This window comes from Esox lucius, chromosome 19 (genome assembly GCF_011004845.1).
Source record: "Esox lucius isolate fEsoLuc1 chromosome 19, fEsoLuc1.pri, whole genome shotgun sequence".
NCBI lineage: Eukaryota > Metazoa > Chordata > Actinopteri > Esociformes > Esocidae > Esox > Esox lucius.
Genome location: NC_047587.1, coordinates 3,647,115 through 3,674,864, shown reverse-complemented (window position 1 = coordinate 3,674,864; position 27,750 = coordinate 3,647,115). Strand labels below are relative to the sequence as shown.

The 27,750-nt window shown below is 39.2% G+C and overlaps 1 protein-coding gene across 1 annotated transcript in view; it reads left to right on the top strand.

Moving 5' to 3' along the window:
• Positions 1–26,323, top strand: part of LOC105008375 (mucin-5AC-like) — a gene marked incomplete at its 3' end in the record, with an annotated part of 142,025 nt that extends 115,702 nt beyond the window's left edge. The window contains exons 17-30 of the mRNA XM_034288128.1: positions 16,338–16,438; positions 17,921–18,069; positions 19,135–19,184; positions 19,331–19,431; positions 19,593–19,744; positions 20,177–20,315; positions 20,478–20,585; positions 20,948–21,127; positions 21,307–21,546; positions 24,541–24,697; positions 25,057–25,185; positions 25,322–25,472; positions 25,800–25,843; positions 25,959–26,323. Of these exons, the coding sequence (XP_034144019.1) occupies positions 16,338–16,438; positions 17,921–18,069; positions 19,135–19,184; positions 19,331–19,431; positions 19,593–19,744; positions 20,177–20,315; positions 20,478–20,585; positions 20,948–21,127; positions 21,307–21,546; positions 24,541–24,697; positions 25,057–25,185; positions 25,322–25,472; positions 25,800–25,843; positions 25,959–26,323 (2,066 nt within the window). The remainder of the gene's footprint in view (positions 1–16,337; positions 16,439–17,920; positions 18,070–19,134; positions 19,185–19,330; positions 19,432–19,592; positions 19,745–20,176; positions 20,316–20,477; positions 20,586–20,947; positions 21,128–21,306; positions 21,547–24,540; positions 24,698–25,056; positions 25,186–25,321; positions 25,473–25,799; positions 25,844–25,958) is intronic.
• Between the last annotated feature and the right edge of the window lie 1,427 nt (positions 26,324–27,750).

Sequence of the window (27,750 nt, the reverse complement as noted above, 5' to 3'; positions counted from 1 at the left end):
TAAAATACATTTTTATGTATCTTTGCCCATCTCTGTGTGTGTGTATATACAGCGATAGAAAAAATTAAGAGACCACTGCAACTTTTTCTTTCCTTTCCAAAAAAGTCGAAAAGGAAAGTTTTGAGTGAGGAACAAAAGGGTTAAAATTAAGAGACCACTCAAAACGTTCCTTTTCAACTTTTTTGGAAAGGAAAGAAAAAGTTGCAGTGGTCTCTTAATTCTTTCTATCGCTGTATATACACACACACACGCAGAGATGGGCAAAGATACATCAAAATGTATTTTAAAATCAGATACCAAATACCTTAATTTTAAGTATATAAAAATAAACTACAAAATACAGCAGCCACACCGTGTATAAATAAATAGAAAGAGACCAAGTGTTAACCATAAATAAAGGATAACAGTGAACTGAATGTTTGTATGCATGTGGATGAAAACATTGACTGTGGGAAAATATATGTGGTGTGTACATTGAATGTGGGTAAATACATATGGTGTGTACATTGAATGTGGGTGTGTTAATGTAATAGAGTGTGTGTGTCAATTGTGAATGTGTGTTAATATGTGCCAGACTGAGCTGGGGGTGGTGTTTTATGGGTAAGTATACAAACATGCTCTGTGGCCCAAATGAGAGTCTGTGCAAATAAGTAGGTAGTCTGATGGCCCGTGGGTCTTTTGTGTTAAATCAACAGTAATGCAAACGTCCCAAATAACTGCAAAAGTATTATATTGTAGCACATAAAGTGCCTATACACACACCCAGCCTCAAACCCCAAAAGGTAAGCAACAATAAAATTTAGAAGCATTATTGTGGTCCTAACTTTATATGCCCTGCTGTAGGCCATATTTGTTGGTACTGTACTATAATCCACAGTCATTTTCCATTTGCTCTGTAGGTGGAGTTAGACTCAAAGTTCCAGAATCAGACCTGTGGGCTATGTGGAGACTTCAATGGAGTCCAGCTTTATGACGAGTTCATTGTGAAAGGTAAACAAAATCAGTACAGGTCTTAGGGATGCTAACTATGCTCTTGTACTGCTAATGAATATGTGGTTTCAGTCATTGTGAATGGTAAACAAAATCTGAAACAGTCTCATGATAGAATATTAGTATACTCCTGTACTGCTCAGTACAGCTCAAATGTGTTTATAAAGGCCACATTAGTTAAACCATTTATTGGAGGAAAACTATACACAGCAATGTAAATACAGTGGCCCTCATTTATCAAAAGTGCATACACCAAATTTCCAGCGTACACCTGGCGTACACCCAAAACCACGGTGACTTTGAGATTTATCAGCTCAGGAGGTGGTGTATGCACGTTTTGAGTTAGTGCGGAAATGCGCAGAAAAAAAAATCCTAACGCACTGACAAACTAAAATATATGATATATTATGACCCACTGTAAAAAACAACAACAACATAATTACAAACTTCAGTGTTTATTTTTGTGCAACATGGACTTCAAGGTTTTATTTGTGTGACTTTACCAAAGCATTTGATTTATATGTATTCCTTCAGATGCGAGCCTGTGCGCTTTACATGACGTTTCAGGGTTAGGCCCGGCAGTTGCGCACGGACTGGGTTCAGTAATAAAAGGCTTTTAATGACCAAAATATAATTCAGACTGACAAAATAATCAAAATGCCATTCTTCTTCTTTTAAATAATAATATAAATAATAATAATAACGACATTATTCTTCTAAATAACAATAAACGTCATTAATATTAAATTTCATGAAATAATAAGACGAATATTACAAATTGTCATGCAATTATTAATGTGAATGAATGGTACTCCACATCATCATCTTTTATTCCGCTTTTTAAACTGCCAAATGAAACTATTTTATTTATTTCTACCTCCCTGATGATCGTCTCAATCTCCACGTCAGATACGTTTCTCTTTTTTGCCGTCTTCCGTGTGTCCATGGCGTAAAATGAGGGCGTGGGGGAAGCGGAGACTTGAATATATAGGGGCGTGTTATTCTAATGACGATCGTTTTCAGCCGCGGCATTTATCAAGGGCAGGTATTGCGTACACCTGGATTTTAAAGGTACGCACAGCTTCATAAATCAGGCGGTGAGAGGAGTGTAAGCAAAATCTTACGCCAACATATACGCCCTTTTCTACGCAAGAATGATAAATGAGGGCCAATGTCTTGGCATCTGGGGTAACTCACAGCAAGCAGATGATTTTGTACCTTTTATCAGTTAACAGGATGGCCATCATTAATTGTAAAATCCTGAATTGTGAATTGGACATCATGAAATTAAGAGGAGGGGAATTCATAACAGTGAATGTTTAAAAATAACACAATTTTAAATTTAAAAGGATAGAGGAATAAACAAAAATATCACATGTGCAGTAGTTTATTTCTGATATTTAGGTTTGATTAAAAAAAAAAGAAAACCATCATAAAACAAATCTTACCTTGATTTATATTTTGTAAACCAAAAAGAGCAGTTCCTTTTATTATTTAAAGCGAAACATGAATTGCCTTGTTGTAGGGTGTCCCAAAATGTAAACCGCTTGCCACTCCTGAAGTCACCCTCAAAGTTGTGTTAGCAATACATGACAAAGGTTTGGTGGAGTGTGGTAATGGATGGGCCTGGCCATGTGTCTGTGGTAGAGTGTGGTAATGATAATAGTAATGGCGTGATTTGGCCTGGGGGCTTCTACTGGCCAAGACGAGGTCTCAGTTATCCAGGGTTTGTATTTGTCCTTGGTCACTGATCACAATACTCATTTTGAAAAAACCCATTGTAGAAATAGTCCTTATGTCAAACATGCAAAGAAAATTACAAATGAAACAAATTGTACTTTCCCACAGGATATCAAATGAAGACAATTGACTATGGTGAGCTTTCGAAGATGAATGGCCCAACAGAAACTTGCATAGAAGTCCCACTTCAGGCTGAAAATTGTGAAAAACAGGTATTGTCTGAAAGCTGTAGCTCAACCATTCACTGCTTTAAAATATTTATTTTAAGATAATAGAATAAAAGTTTCACATACCAACATCCCCATCGCTGACATTATACAATCAGTTCTTCTCTTCCTCCTTCGTGGTCCTCCCCTTTCAGAGGACAGCGTGTAAGGGGTTTCTCACCAGTTCAGCCTTCAGTAGCTGTAAGGACCTGATTTCCACGGACTCCTTCATCGAGGCCTGCATGGCAGACATGTGTCACTGTGGTAAAAGCAGCAACAGCAAGTCCTGCATGTGCCATACCATTTCAGAGTATTCCCGCCAGTGTGCTCACGCAGGGGGCGTGCCCAAGAAGTGGAGGACAAACCAGTTCTGCTGTAAGGAAATCTTTCACATTTCCTTTTATAATTTTATATTGGACTGTCTGTTTGTTTTGCTGCACTTCACAGTTTGGAATATGTTAAAAAAAAAGATCCTAACATAGACTTAAATATAGATGAGATGGCTGGTAAAGACTTCTTTCTCTCTCTCTCTGTCTGTCTGTCTGTGTTGAGCAGTGAAGACGTGTCCTTTGAACATGAAGTACCAGGAGTGTGGAAGCCCCTGTATTGATACCTGCTCCAACCCACAGGCGAACCAGCATTGTGAGGAACACTGCACTGATGGATGCTTCTGTCCTGCTGGTACAGTACACTCACTGATTCACTGGGGGAAGCACATCGTATTTCCACTTAATAGCCCTCTAAGTTGTTTAAAAAAATAAAGATAAAAATGCAAACTTCGCGCCATGCCTACTGACCATGCCTGCTGTCCATGCCTACTGACCGTGTCTACTGACCGTGTCTACTGACCGTGCCTACTGACCGTGTCTACTGACCGTGTCTACTGACCGTGTCTACTGTTTAATGCCTACTATTTTAAAACAGGAATAGTAAATACAACATGAGTAATTGGTTAATTAAACAAATTATTATTTGTGGTCTCTGTTCATCATTAACCAAGTACAAACCTGAAGGAGGAACCTTACTAGAACACATGTTCTGCTACAGAAACTGGCCTGCCTAATAAGAAAAGTGACAAAATGTATTTAAACCTGGCTCTACAATTGTACGATACAGCATAGCTGGCCCTGGCACCAGTAGATACGTTTTTAAAACAAAGCAAATGTTGGGGTAGTGTATTTAAGGGGTAGTGTATTGTTTGTTTGGAATTGTACTGTTTGGTTGGCAATTCTATAATTTTCTTGCATCTGAAGATCATTATCATCCCTGGGATAATGCCATGTTTCTTCTTTTTTTGTGATTAAATGTTGTTTCTATAAGTTGGAGTTTGTGCAACAGTGAAAATATTAAGACAAATATATTCACAAGAAAAGTATTTAATGTAATTTCTGCTATGGTGATTGAATGTATTTATTGCCTCTTTCCTAGGAACTGTGTTTGATGACATTAATCAGAGTGGCTGTGTAGCTCTGAACCAGTGCTCATGTCTCCACAACGGAATGTCTTACAAGCCTGGAGATACATACTCTAGAAAGTGCCATAAATGGTAAGCATTGCTTTATTTTTACATACACTGAATGATTGTGTTTGTGTGGCTGTAGACTTTACTGACTGATTCTCTCTGCTAGTACCTGCAAGGATGGCCAGTGGAACTGTGTAGGTCTGGACTGTCCAGGTACCTGCTCCATAGAGGGAGGTTCCCACATCACCACCTACGACGGGAAAGCCTACACCTTCCATGGAGACTGCTCCTATGTCCTGTCCAAGGTGGGACACTTGAAATATAATTTTGTTGGCTTATACATCACTAATAGAATTAGACTAACACCAACACAACTCAATGTTTAGCAACTAGTTCTAAGGGCTTTTGGCTAAAATGTCCTGGTACTTAAATAGTTCTACTTAGATCATTTTTTGTCTCTTTGAGTTCAAGGTTGCTTTAAATTACTCAATATACACTATTCACAGTGCCGGAAAAAATTAAGAGACCACTGCACCCAAGTTTATTTATATAGCACAATTCATACATCAAATTAATTCAATGTGCTTTACAAAGAAAAATATATGAAAAAAATAACATAAAAACAAATACTCAAATGAAAACATCAAAGCAAATGAGGCCTCCCCCGGGTAGGGCCACAGTGTCACCGGACCCCCCCGTCTCAGTCTCAGTTCCAAGGTGTTACGCTGCTATATTATTGTGCTGGGGGATATGAGGGATGTACTACTAAATTTTCTCAGTTTCCTCCAGTTTTAAATTTTAGAAGGAGATGAGGTCCTGGTCCACACGTGCGGATTACCTGGTTTGGGGGGCCCGTTGCTGTCCCTGTCCTTGTCCACCTGGTCATACTTCTGACCTAGTCTAATATCAAATAGACTCTGGATTTAGCCCAGAGAAATGTATTTATTATTCCAATTGGACTCTTAATATCTCACCCGGCACAGCCAGAAGAGGACTGGTCACCCCTCTGAGCCTGGGTCCTCTCTAGGTTTCTTCCTAAAATTCTACCTTCTTAGGGAGTTTTTCCTAGCCACTGAAATTCAACACTACTGTTGTTTGCTCCTTGGGGTTTAAGGCCGGGTGTCTCTGTAAAGCACTTTGTGACAACTGCTGTTGTAAAAAGCGCTTTATAAATAAATTTGATTGATTGATTGATACATCATAATAATAAAAAAATAAAATAAGAAAACATATAAAGATTAAAAGTGGGAAGCTATAAGGCTAAACTGTGTGGTTAAGTTTAAGTGTTCAGTCATAGGCACGTGAGAAGAGAAGTGTTTTTAACCTGGATATAGAAATTGAACAGAAGTGGTCCGAGAAATGATCCCTGTGGAACTCCACATGTCATAGCCACCCTATCAGATTCATGATTACCAGTGGTGACATAGTAACTCCAGCCATCTAGATAAGATCTGAACCAATCAAGGACTGTCCCGGAGAGTCCTACCCAATTTTTCAGCCTATCTATAAATGCTCTATGATCTACAGTATAAAATGCTGCACTGAGACCTAATAGAACCAGAACAGCTATTTTATCAGAATCAGTATTCAGGCGTATATCATTTAAAACTTTAATCAGGGCCGTTTCAGTACTGTGGTAAGGTCGGAAACCTGACAAAAATGTGTCTAAGAGACCGCTTGAGGTCACAAAATTGCTGAGTTGATTGAAGACAACCTTCTCAATGATCTTGGCTATAAAAGGGACATTTGATACAGGTCTATAGTTGTTCATTATAGATGCATCCAGCGTTCTCTTTTTTAATAGGGACCTAATGGCAGCTGTTTTTAGAGATATTGGGAAAATGCCTGATTGCAGAGAGCTATTAACTATTTGCTGTAGGTCCATTGTTATGGAGTTTAATTCTTTAAAAAAAAAACAGCAAGTGGAAGCTTTAAGATGTCGAACTGTTTCTTCTAGGGATTTTTTATCAATTGTATTAAAATGCGACATAATAACCAAGTGATGTCTTGGTGGTCGTGATGACAGTACTGAGTCCTTGTTAAACTGTGTAGTCCTGATGTTCTGTCTAATACTTATAATGTATTCACTAAAGAAACACACAAATTCATTACATTTCACAGTGGACATGAGTTCTGATGCTATCTGCTTTATTGGGTCGACCATGACAAATAGAGTGCTGGTATTATTGATATTCTTGTTGATCATTCCAGATAAATGTTACTGTCTGGCCCTGCATACATTTTTGAAGCTACCAAGGCTTTGTTTATAGATGTCATAGTGAATTTGAAGTTTTCCTCCACTTACGTTCCGCTTTCCCACATTCTCTTTTCAGGGCGCTTACCATCATGGTGGTTCTCCATGGTGTTTCTGTTTGCTCATAGTTTTCTTTACCTTTACTGGTGCAACACGATCCATGACATTCAATATTTTGGCATTAAAATTATCCAGGAGTACATCAACTGACTCAGCACTTATTGTTGGAGAGATAGCTATGGCTTCAATAAACTGAGCATTGGTACTCTCATTAGTGTACCTTTTCTTAACAGAAACAGAGTTTACTGGAACATTTGGGGTGATAAGTAAATCAAAAAAGACACAGAAATGATCAGACAGAGCAAAGTCTTTTACCATGGCAGAAGAAATATTGAGACCTTTAGAGATAACCAGATCTAGAATGTCTCCTTGAGTGTGTGTCCGCTCTTTCACAGGTTGAGTGAGATCAAAAGTGTCAAGTAGTTCAAAAAGTTATTTGGCATTATTTTCTGTGCTATTATCTATGTGGATTTTAAAATCCCCTTTAATAATAAACAAGTTATAATCAACTGATATAACGGAGTAGTTCAGCAAAATCATCAATAAAATTTGCAGAATATCGTAGTGGTCTGTAAATGGTTAAAAACAAAATGTTGGGGGTACCCTTCAATGTAAAACAGAGGTATTCAAAATAAATAAAATTACCTAGTGTATTTTCTTTGCACTGGAATGTATCTTTGAATAGGGCAGTTACTCCTCCTCCTTTCCTACCATTTCGACACATATTCATGTAGCCACATTTCTCAGGTGCTGTCTCGTTAAAAATTGCAGCACTAGAATCTTCTGTTAGCCACGTTTCATTGAGAAATATAAAATCTAGGTGGTAGGATATTATAATGTCATTTATCAATAATGATTTGTTGGTGAGAGATCTGATATTAAGTAAAGCCAGCTTAATATATAAATTAAGGGTTACTGGACTAGTAGGTTGCCGTGTTACAGTTAACAGATTAGACAAGTTTATGGGTTGCATACACACGGTTCCTTCTATTTCTAATCAACACAGGAATAGAGATAATGATGTCCTAGCTTGTACTCAAAACAGTCGGCATTGCTATTTTCACAATAGCAGGGACCCGAAGCACATCACAGAGTATATTCTGTGCTCTGTGGAAATAAAGTACAAATAAAATAAATAAAGGACACATTTTTTCTGATAAAAAATGAATAACTTTACTGTCATACCTTGTCCCACTTCTCCCCAGCAAATCTATGGGAGTGTTTTCACCGTCCTGGGTGACATAGAGAAATGTGGGACAACAAACACTGAGACCTGCCTAAAGGGTGTAACCCTGGTGATTCCACAGTCCAAGGTAAGGTTGCCCATGGCCAATGACACACCCACCTGATTGTGTTTTATCAAGACATCAATATTAATCCATTTCAAATAGGTTTACCATTGACTCCTATCACCATTTCTCACCAGAATTGGGGTCAAGGACATTTCATTTCCAGTCAATTCAGTAAAGAACACTGAAATTACAATTCCATTTAATTGAAATAAGAGTCTTGTTTTTTATTTTACTGGAACTTGAATGGAATTAACCCCCATTTTGCATCACACTTCTTACCACCTGGAGGCTCACATTTAAGTTAAATTGCAGATGATCGTCATTGAGGCCAGTGGAACCGTCAGTATGGACAAAATGTTATCAACGTTGCCCATCGTCATGGGTGAGTTGCTGGTTCATGGCTACTCAAGAATACTGATAAGGATGTGTGTTGTCTGGTTTTGGTTTTGTCATTAATGAATTACTTATTTTTGCTGGACCGCATAAGTCTTTTTCACTTGACGAAAAGTCAGTGATTGTTACCTATATTGATAGATACCGTATCAATGTAATTCACAAATGGCTAATTAGCTGTTAAAACAGCCAGTGGCAGAAGAGGATTTGTTCAGGATAGACAAAAACGTCACTGGCTACAACCTTTAGTTGCCGGGCTACGTTATAGGAAGCCTAAAATAAAACTGTTTACTGTTATATTACGACTATTTTTTGTGGATTTTCATATTATACATTAGGATTTGTTCAGGACAGACTAAGACTTTGCTGGCTACACGAATCTCGTCTTTTCACTTGACGAAAAAGTCAGTTATCATTACCTATATTGATACTTATTGTATCAATGCTATTTGTGGTGGAGGTAAACTTAATAAGAAACTTTAGTCAGTTTAATACAACACTTAGTGGTGTCTAGCTAAATATTCAAATTGTGTGATGTTACTATGTGACAAAATGATATAATGTCAAGAGGCTATACTGATGCCCAGTGAATGTACAGCTCTGAGACATAGTGGTTAAAGACACCTCACGTGGCCAGGTGGTTAAAGGTCTGTCCCAGAGAGACCAGGGAGGGCAACAACAATCGTCTCATTTTATTGTGGCCCGACTGCACTTGCCTGGTTTCTTGTTTATACTGTTCTCATGCATTACATATACATTTTCTACGTTTTCAGTCATAGTAAGATGTGTAGGTATTTAATGGAAATGACAGAAGTTACACATAACCATCCAGATTGTAAAGGTTTGTTGTCTACCAGATGGTGACTACTGTAGACATTTGGTTTATTTTCCACAGAGAATGTAACGATCTTCAAGCCCTCTACGTTTTACATCGTTGTGCAGACCTCTTACGGGCTTCGTCTGGAGATCCAGTTAACACCTATAATGCAGGTGTACATCACAGCTAGCAGTTCCCTTAAAGGAAAAACCCAGGGTATGTTTCTTTAAGTCTTTGAGAATCCATGTTAAATTCCCATATTTATATAATTAAACAGGTTGTCAGGAGTTCAGACAGGAAACACCACGTATGAGTTTAACCATTTATTAGAGAACGTACATGCAAGTCTTGGCGTTCTGCTCCTTTAGGGTAACTCATTTCCATCACATGATTGTGTATATGATAATACCACAATAACATACCTTTTTATTATTTATGCAATTCCCATGGCAATGAGTAAAGTACTCAGTACCGATCCCCCCCTCAAGGTGGGGCAGGTGTGGTGAAGGCAGGGGTGGTGGGGTGGGTGCACCTGCATGCTAGTACAAGCCCAACAACTGACTGAGTGGGTAACCTGATGGTTATATAGACAGGTTGCAATCTAACATGTGATAAGAGCGATCCTGCATCAGCTGATGCATTGCTGACCAATTACCACTCGGGTTTCCTGGCTGAACTACCCTAATTAGGCAAAAAATTATATTAATTGATAAAGTATTTACCTCTTCATTATCTTGTATTTATTTGCTAACTTTATATTTTAAATGCTGTAATGAGTTACTTAAACATACCATTTAGTTGGTAAACTAAATTCTATGTAAAAAACTAATAATTATAATGGAAATACATTATGCTGCACTTATCATAACTGCATTTTCAATGGCTATGACAAATAGAGTGAGCAGATTACCTTCCTTAAATCCTTTTGACAATTCCGAACTTCATGAAAAGCATTCATAACATAGAATTTTACCCCTGGAGTTGCTAAATATAAATTAAACCAATTGTATAAACGGTTAACGAAAATATTAAATGTGTAGAAATGCCATACTTTGTCTTACTTTACTAAAGGTCTTTTCAAAACTTGTTATAAATACCACACCTGTTTACTTTGTTTCATATATTATCTTCAGGTCTGACCAAGATTAATAAGATTTGGTAGAACCTATTTAATTCTATACTCCATAATTTCCCCATAATTTAACAGAACAAATGTGTTACAAAAGTGTTTTCACCAGAGTATGCTTACATAGATATGATCTTCAGATATGCAGACAATTGCATAATCAGCCTCCTGAATAATCAGCCTACTGCATATGGTCATACTCACTGAAAATGTTAAGAACATATAGCAACTAATTTCTTTAGGAAATGTTTGTTGATCTCATATCTGAATTAATCTGTTTTCCTAACAAAGTTTTATATTTCCTATCCAGGTCTTTGCGGAGACTTTAACAGCGTCCAAGCCGATGACTTTAGAACCATCAACGGACTGGTGGAAGGAACGGCTGTGACATTTGCCAACACGTGGAAGACCCAAGCAAGCTGCCCCGATGTGACCCAGAGCTTTGAGAACCCATGCTCTCTGAGTGTAGTGAATGGTACTCCTTTAAGCTCTTTTAAATGTACTATTTCTAATGAAATCATGCCCAAATGCACTTCGGCCCAGCAGAAACAAAATAAGATGCTGAAGTAACTTTAAGGTACTTCAGTTGTTGAAAATCAGCACCGTATGCATGCATAGATCTGAGTTTTTGTTTTGATCAAATATTATTATAATATAATTATATTAAAATATATTATATATTATAACATTTAAGCGTACACTGAGTGCCCAATTCTTAAGCAAATCGTATTTCTCAAGATTTTATTGTTGAACAGTCACAATGCTTTAAGACAATCCAAAATATAAATGAACCTCAAACCTGAATGTTAAACAAAGGAAAAGTGTGTTTTGATCTTTCTCAGGGGAACACATAAGAATGCAGAATTAATAGGCAACAATTGGTGTGCAGAATTTGACTAACACCTACAAAACTCAATGTTTATCACCTAGTTCTAATGTTACTTCTGGACACTCCAGGTAGGTTGCAGTTCTGGGATATGGCGGCACTGGAGGATAATGGGTTCCTGGTTAATTCTTTTGCAGTGAATTTGCATCTTTTCTTCTCCATGTATTTTTTGCTCCCCAGTTGACTATTCACAACAAAACCTTTGGGTGTCCGGTGGTCATGCCTCAATAATTTAGCTATTTCAAAAGTGCTGCATCCATCTGAAAGGCATTTTACAATGTTTTACTTTTCAGTGTCAGTTAAATCTCTTTTTTGGCCCATTTTACGTTAGGTCATGAATCTGCCTTATAATGATGCACACCTTGATAAAAGGTGTTATTCACTGTTGCCACACCCTCCCTCATTACACAAATACATGTCACCTGAAAATGATTCAATCCAATGGGCATTCAAGTACATACTGTATGGTTTGGAGTTGGATGTAGTGTTATGGGCTCAACATTGTTTCTTTGTATTGCGGGTGTTTTTACATCTAGCGCTCTGATTGAGAACATCATAGGACAGAATATGCCAATTGTCTTAATTATTCAGGAGAGGGTTCACTGGTGATTCAGCACCCAACAGATTGCTGTCACGGTGCTTCTGCGTTTCACCTGGGCACCAACCTCACCTGTGCTGGTGAAAACGGTTTACTCTGACTGCCCCATCCTCTGAACCTCTGAAATGCAACCAGCACAGAACATGGTGCTAACTGACTAACAATTCCACACCTGTTCAGCAGGGACATAATATATCCTGTCACACTGAGACATAATATATCATGTCACACTGGGACATAATATATCCTGTTACACTGGGACATAATATATCCTGTCACACTGGGACAAAATATATCCTGTCACACTGGGACATAATATATCCTGGCACAGCGCTTCCGTGTAATAAAATGTTCTGTGAGAGAGTCACCTTTGCTTGTTTTCAATCAATCAACCAATCAAATGTATTTATAAAGCGATTTTTACATCAGCAGTTGTCACAAAGGTTTTTCAAAACATCCGACCTTAAACCCCAAGGAGCAAACGATAATAGTGTTGAATTTCAGTGGCTAGGAAAAACTCCCTAAGAAGGCTGAAATTTAGGAAGAAACCTAGAGAGGAACCAGGCTCAGAGGGGTGACCAGTCCTCTTCTGTCTGTGCCCGGGTGAATATATTAAGAGTAAAAATTGTAATAATTAATAAATGCATGTGGGCTCCAGAATCTATTTAAAGTTAGTCCAGGTCGGAAGCATGACCAGTTGGACACGGACAGGGATAACACGGGGAAGGGGGGTCAGCACAGTGGCAGCTGAAATCGTCAGGTATCGTCTTGATCTGCAACACAACCAGCAGGACATTGGACAGGGACAGCAACAAGTCTTTCAAGCCTGGTACTCCGGAGATGTGGGACAAGTCCTCATGTCCTCCTAGGTTTAAACAGGGCCGGAGACAGGGAACATTTAGAAAATGCATTCCTTAGATCTACAAGGATTTATAGTTCCTCCTATTAATTGAGATTATAGAGCGCTGAAACTTTTTTTCTGCCCTCTTTTGATGTACTTCCTAGTTTTTTCTGTCTTTCCCGAGGTAAATTAAGTGGACATCCATGGTTTTTTGATACCGTATCGCTCGACACATTTACAAAATTTGTAATGAGTTCTAAACCCACAAACTCTCAGCTAGACCCGATTCCTACAAAATTACTTAAGGAGTTATTTCCTGTGCTAGGTCAGCCAATGCTGAACATAATAAATTGCTCCCTTTCCTCCGGATGCGTACCAAACTCACTAAAAATTGCGGTAATTAAGCCTCTTCTAAAAAAATCGAATCTAGATCCCGACATATTAAACTATTATAGGCCAATATCAAACCTCCCGTTCCTCTCAAAAATCTTAGAAAAATGTGTTTCCCATCAACTGAATGCCTTCCTAAAGACAAAAAACATTTAAGAAATATTCCAGTCCGGTTTTAGATCCCATCATAATACTGAGACTGCACTCGTGAAGGTAACAAATGAACTTCTAATGGCCTCAGACAAAGGTTCCGCATCCGTCCTGTTGCTTCTTGATCTTAGTGCTGCTTTTGACAAAATTGATCACTCCCTTCTCTTAGAGAGACTGGAAACCAATATTGGGCTACGTGGACATGTTCTAGCCTGGTTTAAATCTTATTTATCTGAAAGATATCAGTTCTTTAGTGTGGATGGCATATCCTCTGACAAGTCAAAGGTATGCTTTGGAGTTCCTCAAGGCTCGGTTCTGGGCCCATTATTGTTCTCACTATACATGCTCCCCCTGGGCGATGTAATCCAAAAACACAATATTAACTTTCACTGTTATGCTGATGACACACAGTTATATATTTCAATGAAGCATGGAGAAGCCCCTAAATTAGCTATTTTGGAAGCATGCGTTTCAGATATTAGGAAGTGGATGACAGAGAATTTCTTGCTCTTAAACTCAAATAAAACAGAAATGCTCCTTTTAGGACCCAAAAAACAAAGAGCGTTGTTGGCAGATCTCACTGTGAAACTCGACGGCTGCATGGTCGTATCCCAAAAAACTGTAAAAAACCTTGGCGTTACCCTTGACCCTGACCTCTCCTTTGAAGAATATATAAAATATGTCTCAAGAGTTGCTTATTTTCATCTTTGAAACATCGCAAAAATTTGAAACTTTCTATCAAAAACTGATACAGAAAAATGTATCCATGCTTTCATTACTTCTAGATTAGATTACTGCAATGCTCTTCTCTCTGGTTATCCAGACAAATTAATAAATAAACTTCAATTAGTGCTGCACACGGCTGCTAGAATCCTAACTAGAACAACATTTTTTTAACACATTACTCCTGTGAGCTTTGGGTCATGACCGAAAGGACAAGATCCCGGATACAGGCGGCCGAAATGAGCTTTCTCCGCAGGGTGGCTGGGCGATCCCTTAGAGATAGGGTGAGAAGCTCGGTCACCCGGGAGGAGCTCAGAGTAGAGCCGCTGCTCCTCCACATCGAGAGGGGTCAGCTGAGGTGGCTTGGGCATCTGTTTCGGATGCCTCCGGAACGCCTTCCTGGGAAGGTGTTCCGGTCCCGTCCCACCGGGAAGAGACCCCGGGGAAGACCTAGGACACGCTGGAGGGACTATGTCTCCCGGCTGGCCTGGGAACGCCTCGGTGTCCCCCCGGAAGAGCTGGAGGAAGTGTCTGGGGAGAGGGAAGTCTGGGCATCCCTGCTTAGACTGCTGCCCCCGCGACCCGGCCCCGGATAAGCGGAAGATGATGCAATGCATTACTCCTGTCCTGGCATCCTTACATTGGCTGCCTGTTAGGGTTAGGGCTGATTTTAAGGTTTTACTCTTGACCTATAAATCAATACATGGACTTGCTCCTACTTACCTTGCTGAAGTGATCCAGCCATACATTCCTATACGTAACCTACGATCGCAAGATGCAGGCCTTTTAATTGTACCTAGAATTTCTAAACAAACAGTTGGCGACAGGGCCTTTTCTCATAGAGCTCCACTCCTGTGGAATGATCTGCCAATTAAGGTTAGAAATGCAAACTCAGTGCAAACTTTCAAGTGTCTACTAAAAACTCATCTCTACAGCACGGTTTATAATTAGGTGTAGCCTGGCCCAGGGGCGTGAAGGTGACCAGTAGGCTTGATACTGTCCACCCTTGCTGTCTTGCCAGGTGGGCTCTCGTCGCCACTGGGATGCCCTCCCTCCAATGCCTTTCGGGGGAAGAGTCACTGGCTTGTTGTTGACTCTCTGTTGCGCACTTGTGCAATTGGGCTGTACGCCGCTAGCAATACTCGGCCCTCATTCAGGGGGGTTGCGGTTGGTGGGTGTCCCTTTGGTTGATGCCTGGCAATGTGGTTGGATTGATTTCCTGCCTGTTGGGCCCTGTCCGGGGCCTCCCCCGGGTAGGGCCACAGTGTCACCGGACCCCCCCGTCTCAGTTCCAAGGTGTTCCGCTGCTATATTATTGTGCTTGGGGATATGAGGGATGTACTACTAACTTTTCTCAGTTTCCTCCAGGTTTACATTTTAGAAGGAGATGAGGTCCTGGTCCACACCTGCGGATTACCTGGTTTGGGGGGCCCGTTGCTGTCCCTGTCCTTGTCCACCTGGTCATACTTCTGACCTAGTCTGAAATCAAATAGACTCTGGATTTAGCCCAGAGAAATGTATTTATTATTCCAATTGGACTCTTAATATCTCACCCAGCACAGCCAGAAGAGGACTGGTCACCCCTCTGAGCCTGGGTCCTCTCTAGGTTTCTTCCTAAAATTCTACCTTCTTAGGGAGTTTTTCCTAGCCACTGAAATTCAACACTACTGTTGTTTGCTCCTTGGGGTTTAAGGCCGGGTGTCTCTGTAAAGCACTTTGTGACAACTGCTGTTGTAAAAAGGGCTTTATAAATAAATTTGATTTGATTTGATTTGATGGTGGGTATCTGGTAAACTTTTATGGATACGCCTGTATTTTTGCCCTGTTAAACACTGCTCATATGTTTTACAGAGCAATATGCCAAGCATTGGTGCTCAGTGCTATCTGATGCTGCAGGAATATTTTCTGAATGCCACAGTGAGGTCCACCCAGATCCCTACCAAGCAGTAAGAAATAATAAGGATTTGCATTCATATTTAGAAAACATATTTTCAAAGAAAAAGATAATTCATAATCTTTTTAGTGTATGACTACATAGGTAGTTTTATTAAAATGCTTTTTTGAGCGATTTTAGAAAATCAGGTTTTCATTCTGTTTTATCCATTCTCTCCCTCGTCTGTAGAATTGCATGTATGACAGCTGTAACTGTGAGAAGACTGAGCAGTGCATGTGTGCAGCAATCTCCTCCTACGTCCACGCCTGTGCTGCTGCTCGCATCCTGCTGACAGGATGGAGAAACCCCACCTGTGGTGAGAACAACATCAGAGGCTGAATTAAATACTAAAACTATGCTAAACTCACTGACGGTAAACCCAAATGAATCCCGTTCTAAAGTAAAGTCTCCCTTACATCCCAGTGTGAAAACCCTAAACCGATGTTCAATGTTGAATCTCCAATCTGTTCCTACAGGAAATTACACTAAGTGCCCTGACACGATGGTGTATGACTACAATATGACCAGCTGTGGTCGCACCTGTCGCTCGCTAAGCCAAAAGGACTTTACCTGCCAGGTAAATTTACATCACTGATTACCAAACGTTATAGGGAATTTGAATAGAATCCCTAAGAAAATCATCTTCTCCTATGAATGAGAAACCTAATAGTCTTCGACTGTTATAGAAGACAGCCTGTTAGTGGTAACGTACATATCCACAAAGCACAAGAATGACAATACTATGTCATTGTTTGATGGGATGTGTTGGGATGTCAACATTTTCAGTAGTTAGCAATTAGTTACAGCTCCGGAAAAAATTAAGAGACCACTGCACCTTTTTCTTTCCTTTCCAAAAGTGTCGAAAAGTAATGTTTTGAGTGCGGAACAGAAGGATTAAAATGAAGAGACCACTGCAAATCGAATGCTTCTTTTCCTTACTCAAAACTTTCCTTTTCAACTTTTTTGGAAAGGAAAGAAAAAGGTGCAAGTGGTCTCTTAATTTTTTCCAGAGCTGTATTTTTGGATTACGTGCTGTAAAACCTTAGGAAGCCCTGATTTACATGGACATCTTATGTGCCAGTAGTGTTACACAGGACATTGCCAGGTTTGTGGTTTTATGATGGTCAGACTTCTTGTTTGATCACAACACAGTTTTGAACATTCATTTTGGGACTGAAGACATTACAAAGGCTTGAAACCATCTCTAAAGAAGACAAATTATTAGTAGTTAAAGCTTTTGTCATCATATTATCATCTTGATGTCACCAAACTGATTTTAGATGCCATATAATGTTAACAAGGCGATACATATTGAGGGAAGTTCATAGACTTTTATCTATACTCTTAAAGGAAAAGGATCTTAGAGTATATTTTATTTTGAAACAGTGTGGGTTCTTCAATGAAAAATGACAAAGTATACTGTGAAGGATATATTCTTTACAGGGTTATTGGAAAAACTTGTAAGGATTCTGAAGAACCCCTAATAGACCTTTTATTTTTAGAGTGTAGAAAACATTCCCATTCTTGACAGACCTTTGATAACTAATGCTAGCTAATGGCAATCTCTCAAAATTCTGAAAACCTTTGCCATCTGGTAATAGGATAATGATGATAGCAACTTATTTTCTACTAAATATTTGCCTACCTCAGTAAAATCTTTTTGGTAAATGCAAATTAGCCCCTGATTAAAGCCTGTTTGACTCTGGGTGATGCAATTTGGCACACATGCTAATGCAAGCTTATTTACTAAGAGCAGTCTTATTATTGGGCTACATTCCCTGAATGTGTTCATCCATAGATGCTACATCCTGTATATGGCTGTGCCAATTTTTCCCACTATTTGGAGTTAAAGATATTTAAAGTTTTCATTGATTGTCATAATCATTGAAAAGGATCTAAAATACACTTAAATAACCTGTTTATTTCAAATTTGGCACACAGAATCATAGATAGCTTGGGCCCTGGTATTGCTGCTTGCAGCTTTATTAGTTGTTACTCTTACAGACGTTCCCTTTACCTCCCAGGGAATCAAACACATGTTCTGACTGAACTTCAACAGGTAGAACACGTGTCTGTGGATGGTTGTGGCTGTGCTGAGGGAACCTACATGAATGACCAGGGAAAATGCGTCCCTGCCTCAGGCTGCCCCTGCTACTATGGAGACAAGGTCCTGGACCAAGGATTTACCAGTATCAATGGGGCTCCTTGGTAAGGACTTGATCCACGATGGTATTTGTAAAAAATCATTTGTACCTGCAGTTGAATTAGTTGGCATCTGTGCAAAAATGGCTGAAAATTTATTTTGTTGCTCTAAATCAGGGGCTTGACAAACTCGTACTGGGTGACACATTAAACATTCAACAGCGTCTGAATGGCATAAATTTAGGTCCATTATCATTTTTACACAATTTTTTCATTTAAAGGTATATAGATTTCTCCAATGTTTAAGATTTATTTTACTAAATCCATCTGCTGGCTGTATTGGACCCCTGGATTAGCCCATATGTTTGGCACCCCAGATCTTATTTAAGAGAATATGCTATCTGGTTTAGAATGATGTAAAAAGGGCTTTATGAATACATTTGATTGATAGAATTAAAAAGCTACAATGCAGCTATGCCAGAACTGTTTTACATGTCTGCATTTTCATGGCGATGTATCCTGTTTTCATCTCATGCACAGAAACAAGTCATTGGCTCTAACGGTTGTAGTTCTTTATTTTAAAAAAATTCCACATTGTAGAATAATAGTGAAGAGGTCAAACTTAAACAACGCCTACGGAATAATGGAATAACCATTATTACACCTATAGAATAACCTTTTTAACCTTTTGAAAAAAATCGATATTTTAGATTCTTCAAAGTAGCCACTCTTTGCCTTGATCACAGCTTTGCACTCTCATGGCCATTCTCCCAATGTAGATTTGTCCAAACAAAATAAGGTGAATAAATGCTGAGCCCTTGGGCAAGCCTGTCAATCTTAATTTCACCAGGGTGGTCATCAATAACGTCTGATTCCCTGCCTGACGCACCGCTTTCCAGGGATGTCTCGGGAGGAGTGGGTTGTGCAAAAAACTAATTTCCATTCCAACATGAATAATTCACGTGTGAGAAATGGGACAAGCCATTTATTAAATCAAAATATGTTTGTTTTGTTAAAATCTTGTTTAAGCTGTTGAAAGAATGGTGTGGCTGCATTGAAATATTTTTGATTAATGGAAGAGTAAATGCCAAATCATGCTTAACCTCTGCTCTTGTATACATTTTTCACTAGTTTTTGCAGAAATGGGATATTAAGCTGTACTGGAGAAGTAACTCCTTCATGTGAGTACTCCTAAATTACAAACATATCTTTATTTGCCAAACACAGAAAATGATTTTCTAACAAGATATTACATTCCCAACAGAATAAAGCTGACCCCAGGTATAGCCCTAAAAACCTACTAAATCCTACCATTGTTCCATTTCAGCTTGTGAAAGTCCAATGGTTTTCTTCAACTGTTCCAATGCTGCACCAGGTGCCAAAGGCTCAGAGTGCCAGAAGAGCTGCCGAACAATAAAGCATGACTGTGTAAGTCTATAATAGAACAGGCCTTACAAAATGTTTTAATACAGTTGTACCAATAGAATGTATGAATCCTGTCCATAGCTAAGTTTATAAATAATTGGATCAATTTGAAATGGTGTAAAATAACAAAAGCCTATATTTAATGTATTATAATTGTGTTATAGTTCAGTAAAGAATGCCTGTCAGGCTGTATGTGTCCTGATGGTCTGCTGTCTGATGGGAATGGAGGATGTGTTAAGGAAGATCTTTGTCCCTGTTCTCACAATGGAGTCAACTACCAACCTGGGGAGAAAATTAAAATAAAATGCAATAACTGGTAATATTTTCTTTTCATATTTTTGTTGTTGTTCTTCAGCTCAGGGTGGATAACCATGCTGGGGAAAAAAAGTTTTTCTGTGTATAATTCAAGTCTAAATTTTCCGTTCAGAAAAGTAAATTGCAATTAAGCGTCAGAATAGCCGACAAAATATTTGATTACAAAAATAGTAATTAATGTCAGCCCTAATTGCAATATTTTAAATGTGTTTACTTAACCGGATAAGTCAGTTAAGAACTTATTGTCATTCTCAGTTATGATATACAATAATTATTCCATTAAATTAAATACAGGGAAACACATTAACAGATATGTTTGAAGGATTTAGCAGGTGCATTGAACAGATAGCAGCTTGTTAAGTTTGTTTATTAAGCAAACGTAAAATAGGCCAACGTTTCACAATACAATCCTGATGTGTTTGCATCCCTGTAGCACTTGCAGTGGAAGCAATTGGGATTGCACCAATAACGTGTGTCCCGGGACATGTGCCATATATGGAGATGGTCATTACATCACATTCGATGAGAAAAGGTTTAATTTCAATGGAGACTGTGAATACACTCTAGCTCAGGTACGGCAATACTGGTCTATACTATGATTGAGAACAATACTTTATTTACATTGTAATACTCGGGTATACAAGACTTCAAATAATGACTTGGATTAAGTCATTAATGATAAAAGCTAAAGAATAAAAAAAAATATTTTGTGTTTAATTGAATTTATCCTGCAGGACTACTGTTCCAACAATCTAAACGGAACCTTTAGAGTGATCACACAGAACATTCCCTGTGGAACTACAGGCACAACCTGTTCCAAGGCCATCAAGCTCTTCTTGGGGGTAAGGAACACTGTTAAAAGTGCCATACATGCATTCATACAGTCAATAAATGTCTTAATTGATTACATTTGTAATTGACTGACTAATTGACTCATTAATTAATTAATTACTCATTCATTATTAAGGAACACTGTTAAAAGGGATTAATTAAAGCAAAAAGGAATTACATTCGTCATTCACCAACTCGTTGATCGTTTGATTAAATTACTGATTAATTGACTAGGATAAATTACACAAGGATAATGTAAACGGTATTACATTTAACTGCTGGTTGTGACTAATTACCATCCAACTCACAGCACCAATTTATATGCCCAGAGTTTATGAAAAAAAAGATATAATATATTTTTTTTCCCTTTCAGAGCAAAGAGATTATACTACAAGATGAAGTTGTAAAAGTGGTGAAGCAGGAGAACGGGATAGATGTGGACTTCAAGGTCCACACTGTTGGTCTGTACATTGTTATTGAGGCTGGAAATGGTCTGATTCTAATGTGGGATAAGAGAACAAGCCTGTTCATCAAACTCGACTCTAAATTCAAGGTGAGTGGCTAGAATTGGACCATTAAAACCTTTGAATATCTCTGTGTCAATGTTGTATTTTCATTTAAATATGTCTTTTTTATTCGACAGTAGATTGTACTTACAGCACACCTTCAATTAATTTGCTAGTTCACATTAAAAACATTCTTAGGAATACAAATCAAAACGTTATCTTCCAGGGACAAGTGTGTGGTCTGTGCGGAAACTACGACAGAAATGGGAATAATGACTTCACGTCCAGAAACCAGGAAGTGGTTGTGGAAGCGCTGGCATTTGGCAACAGCTGGAAAGTGTCTCCCGGTTGCCCCGACGCTGTTGACATAAGGGACCCGTGCACCGTGAGGTCGTACAGGCAGTCCTGGTCTCTGAAACGCTGCAGCATCATCAAGAGTCCAGTATTCGCAGACTGCCACTCCCAGGTACAGAACCCATGACCACTAGTCTATTGAATAGTCTATTCACAGTGACCACTAGTCTCTTGAATAGTCTATACACAGTGACCACTAGTCTACTGAATAGTCTATACACAGTGACCACTAGTCTATTGAATAGTCTATACACAGTGACCACTAGTCTCTTGAATAGTCTATACACAGTGACTACTAGTCTACTGAATAGTCTATACACAGTGACCACTAGTCTATTGAATAGTCTATACACAGTGACCACTAGTCTATTGAATAGTCTATACACAGTGACCACTAGTCTATTGAATAGTCTATACACAGTGATCACTAATCAAGATTCAGTACTTTAGTGCCAGAGTTACTGTCTTCTTTTTTCATTCAAGGGAAACAATTTGAGAACATGTTCTCTTTTGATAGTGTATCCTGTATAAAAATCCACAATAAAAATAAATATTAATTGAACATAAATTGCACACAAGAATTTAATTGTGCAAGATGACACTGTTGTTCGGTACATGATAAAGAAACTTGAAACTCGAAAGACACATTTTGTTTAGCAAGCGCACGACACAACAACTAAAGCAGGTACTGTTGTTTTAAAACAAAGCTTCCAGCAACGCTTTAAATAATTTTAGACACAAGTTGCAGTATTCAGCAGATACCTTATAGGCATATCTACAGTGCCTATTGAAAGTCTACACTGCCTTTTGAAAATCTACACTACCGGTAAAAAATCTTACACTGCCTATTGAAGGTATACATTATTGAAAGTCTACATTGCATATTGAAAGTCTACACTGCATTTTGAAAGTCTACACTGCATATTGAAAGTCTACACTGCATATAGATTTGTATGACTTGTATGTTTTTTTTAAAACCCATTTTAAGACGGTCTGTAAGTCTTTTTTAAGGGTTTGAGTGATTTCATTTAATTCATTATTGAGTCATCTACATACAGTTACACAGGCTATGTAAATCTTGGTGGTAGATCCTTGGGAATACTCTAGATCATTGGTAATACTCTAGATCAGACCTGGGCAAACACCGGCCCGTTGTACGTCCCTGTCCGGCCCGCGTGAGGCCAATCATAAATTATAGGAATGCACCGAAAATTCGGCCACCGAATAATTGACACAATCTTTTCTTTCGGTGTTTCAGTTTTTGGTTTTCGGCCTTTTGAAATGTTATTTTGAAAAGTGTTACGTTTGTATTACTGACGTATGGACGTATATGCGTGCGTGAGCTGAGAGTGAAGGTGAAAAGCGACAAGTGACGCTAGCCAGGTTACCCTGAAGATGTCGGCTCACGCTAAGAAAAGATGATAACGAATGCCGTGTTTTCAACAAGACATGGACTGCCAAGTATTTCTTTACAGAAATTAAAGTTAAAGCCGTTTGCGTAATCTGTGGTACACAGGTCGCTGTGTTAAAGGATTATAATTTGAATCGCCACTACACGACCAAGCATGAGGATAAATACAGAAATGTGTCTGATGAAGAGCTCGCGTGGGAGTCTGATGCGTTGCTAGCAAAACTGCAAACCCAACAAGGACTTTTTACGAAACTTCACACCCCCAGAGATGCAGCCGTCAGGACAAGTTATGTCATTTCTCACAAAATCGCCAGAAAAAGTAAGGCGTTTTCTGACGGAGAGTTTATTAAGGAGTGCTTATTGGACTCTGTTGCGTTGTTGTTCCCGGAGATAAAGGGCGCATTTGAGAACGTGTCACTCTCCCGACGCACTGTAACGAGGCGGGTTGAGGACATCGCTGGAAACTTGGAGCTTCAGCTGAAGAACAGAGCGGCCGACTTTGACTATTTTTCTCTGGCTTTGGATGAGAGCTGCGATGTACGTGACACCGCCCAGCTATTAATCTTCATACGTGAGATAACTGCAGACTTTCAAATCACAGAGGAGTTGGCAGCTATGCAGTCAATGAAAGGGACAACCACTGGTAATTACTTGTTCACAGAGGTAAATGCATGTTTGAACATGTTAGGACTGAAATGGGACAAGCTGGCAGGTGTGACAACAGACGGTTTTCCAAATCTGACTGGGAAAAATGTTGACTTTTAAAGAGAATGCAGGATAAAGTGACAGAAATGAACCCTTTGCAGAAATGGACATTTTTGCATTGTATTATACATCAGGAAGTGTTATGTAAGACAGTGTTAAAAATGAACCATGTTGTTGATGCTGTAACTAAAACAGTTAACTTCATCCGAGCGAAGTTCAGGTCAGTCTCACCTCAGGTCCTCCCTCAAAGAGGAGAACTTTCGACACCTGAGGAGGCATGCTCAGAGGATTCTAGTCCTCTTTGGATCTACCTGTGTATGTGAACAGATATTCTCAGTGATGAAATTCAACAAATCCAAACACAGATCCTCTATCACTGATGACCACCTCTCAGCTGTCCTTCGCATAGCCACCTCAGACATTCAGGCAGATTTCAATGCCCTTGTTCAAGCCCAGAACAGACTGGATTATTCTCACTGAAGAGGTAAAATGAGGTGGAAAACATTACAAGTTATTGTTTTTCTATAAACTTGGTAAATTGTTTGTTGTTTTTCATTGTTTGTGGAGATTAAGTAAAAAAAAAATTGCACTGATTCAATAATTGCTTTTGTTTTCTTATTTGACCTATACACCACCATTTCACATTGCCTAATATAAATATTTACAGAATAATTTTATTCTTCCGATTATCAGTACCAGCTATTCAAAATATATAATTTAGTGCGTTCTACAATAGAAGAAAGTTGATCAGAATGAAGTTCAAGTTATCGTTGGTGTGGCCCTCTGACACAATTCAGGTTTCTCATTAAGCCCCTTGTAAAAATGAATTGCCCACCCCTGCTCTAGATCATTAGTAATACACTAGATCATTAATAATAAGTAATAATAAACAGATAATTGTTGATAGCACACCTGTGGTCGGTGGAACTAGCAAGTGATTGCGTTGATCAAACTAATAAATAGGTATGTGTAATTGCCTGTCCCTGAAAGGTGGACCCCACCCCATATCATGATGAGTGTGTCAGGGACTCGTGTGCCTGTGACACTGGGGGAGACTGTGAGTGTTTCTGTACAGCTGTAGCAGCCTACGCCCAGGCCTGTAACGAGGCGGGGACCTGCATACGCTGGAGAACGCCAGACATCTGCCGTGAGTCATTTACTTGTTTATATAAAAGTAGATTTTTTTAGTTGGCTGAAAATTCACATACAGCTCCGGAAAAAATTATGAGACCACTGTTTTGAGTGAGGAACAGAAGCGTTCAATTTGCGGTGGTCTCTTAATTTCAACCCTTCTGTTCCTTACTCCAAAACTTCCTTTTCAACTTTTTTGGAAAGGAAATAAAAAGGAGCAATGGTCTCTTAATGTTTTCGAGAGCTGTATTTTTTTAATTGTTTACTAAGTTTTACTACAGGGGCAAAATCTGAGATTTACATGTACAAGTCATAGTTTTCCCAGAAATCTTCTTTTCAAACCCTGGTTGAAATTTAATGGTTTTCCTTTATCAGCTCTATTCTGTGATTTCTACAACCCCGATGGGGAGTGTGAGTGGCACTATAAGCCTTGTGGTTACCCCTGTATGAAGACCTGCCAGAATCCAGAAGGAACATGCTCAAAACAGATCCCTGCACTGGAAGGTAACTGATATTTCCTCAACATCTCATTCAGACCCTTCACATTCCAAATGATTAAAGAAATGTACATTATGGAATATACATAGCACATTTTGTTCTAATTTGTGTCCTGTATTACATTTGCTGTTTGCCTCCAAAGGTTGCTATCCAAAATGCCCTTCGGACCAGCCTTATTTGGAAGAAAGCACTATGAAATGTGTCACTGAGCCAGAGTGTGGTTGCTATGACGGAAAAGGAAATCATTACAAGGATCAGGAGGTTATGCCTTCTGACAAGAACTGTTATACATGGTATGTTTCTATGTTAACATTTTATTATACATATATACAGTATCTTTCATAGTATTTAACGGTTTGTATCAGACATATTTCTGGTCCATGTCATCACACTGCATACGGTGGTTATTCCACCATTTCACTTATTTTACTTTCTTATTGTGACCATATAAATATTTGCACTTTCAAATCACAATGAATAGTTGTTAATATTTTACTTGTTCATCAATAAGGTTGGCAAGCAGCCTGGTAATTTTTTGTAATAGAAACAAAGACGTGTAAAATGGAAAAAAGGTAATCGCCCACATTATTTTTCTTACTGAATAACTTATTTTTCTCAAGTCGCTGCTCATCAACTAAAACCCTTTGCACCCCCGACAAGAGTGGTAAGCATTTTCATTTTCATTAGAGAGGTAATACAACCTTCAACATCAGCCTACATTAACAAGATGGTATCGTGTCAAGATAATCACATTATAATAACTTAAAATCATATTGCAGCTTGCAAGTGTTTCCACAATGGCACAACATACCCATATGGAGCGACCGTGCATACAGATAACGGGGATGGGACCTGTACTAATGGCACCTGCACAGAAAACGGAATCACTGACTTCATTACCTACAGCTGTGGTTGCTTTTATAACGGAACAACCTACCCAGTTGGAGCTACCATATATACTACATATTATATTAATGGATCCTGTGTTGAGGCCAAATGCGAAATTGATGGACCACATCAATATCTAGTGACAAGTTGTCTGATCAGCACAACCCCAACACCTACCACATCAACTCTCCCATCAACTACTACTACAAAAACAACTACATCCCCAACATCTACCCCTACCATAACCCCATCAACTACCACAGAAACAACTACACCCCCAACATCTACCCCTACCATAACCCCATCAATTACCACAGAAACAACTACACCAACATCCACCCCTACCATAACCCCATCAACTACTACTACAGAAACAACTACATCCCCAACATCTACCCCTACCATAACCCCATCAACTACCACAGAAACAACTACACCCCCAACATCTACCCCTACCATAACCCCATCAATAACCACAGAAACAACTACACCAACATCTACCCCTACCATAACCCCATCAACTACCACTACAGAAACAACTACGTCCCCAACATCTACCCCTACCATAACCCCATCAACTACCACAGAAACAACTACACCCCCAACATCTACCCCTACCATAACCCCATCAATTACCACAGAAACAACTACACCAACATCTACCCCTACCATAACCCCATCAACGACCACAGAAACAACTACACCCCCAACATCTACCCCTACCATAACCCCATCAACTACCACAGAAACAACTACACCCCCAACATCTACCCCTACCATAACCCCATCAATTACCACAGAAACAACTACACCAACATCTACCCCTACCATAACCCCATCAACTACCACTACAGAAACAACTACATCCCCAACATCTACCCCTACCATAACCCCATCAACTACCACTACAGAATCAACTACATCCCCAACATCTACCCCCACCATAACCCCATCAACTACCACTACAGAAACAACTACACCAACATCTACCCCTACCATAAACCCATCAACGACCACAGAAACATCTACACCCCCAACATCTACCCCTACCATAACCCCATCAACTACCACAGAAACAACTACACCCCCAACATCTACCCCTACCATAACCCCATCAACTACCACAGAAACAACTACATCCCCAACATCTACCCCTACCATAACCCCATCAACTACCACTACAGAATCAACTACATCCCCAACATCTACCCCTACCATAACCCCATCAACTACCACAGAAACAACTACACCCCCAACATCTACCCCTACCATAACCCCATCAATAACCACAGAAACAACTACACCAACATCTACCCCTACCATAACCCCATCAACTACCACTACAGAAACAACTACATCCCCAACATCTACCCCTACCATAACCCCATCAACTACCACAGAAACAACTACACCCCCAACATCTACCCCTACCATAACCCCATCAATTACCACAGAAACAACTACACCAACATCTACCCCTACCATAACCCCATCAACGACCACAGAAACAACTACACCCCCAACATCTACCCCTACCATAACCCCATCAACTACCACAGAAACAACTACACCAACATCTACCCCTACCATAACCCCATCAACTACCACTACAGAAACAACTACATCCCCAACATCTACCCCTACCATAACCCCATCAACGACCACAGAAACAACTACACCCCC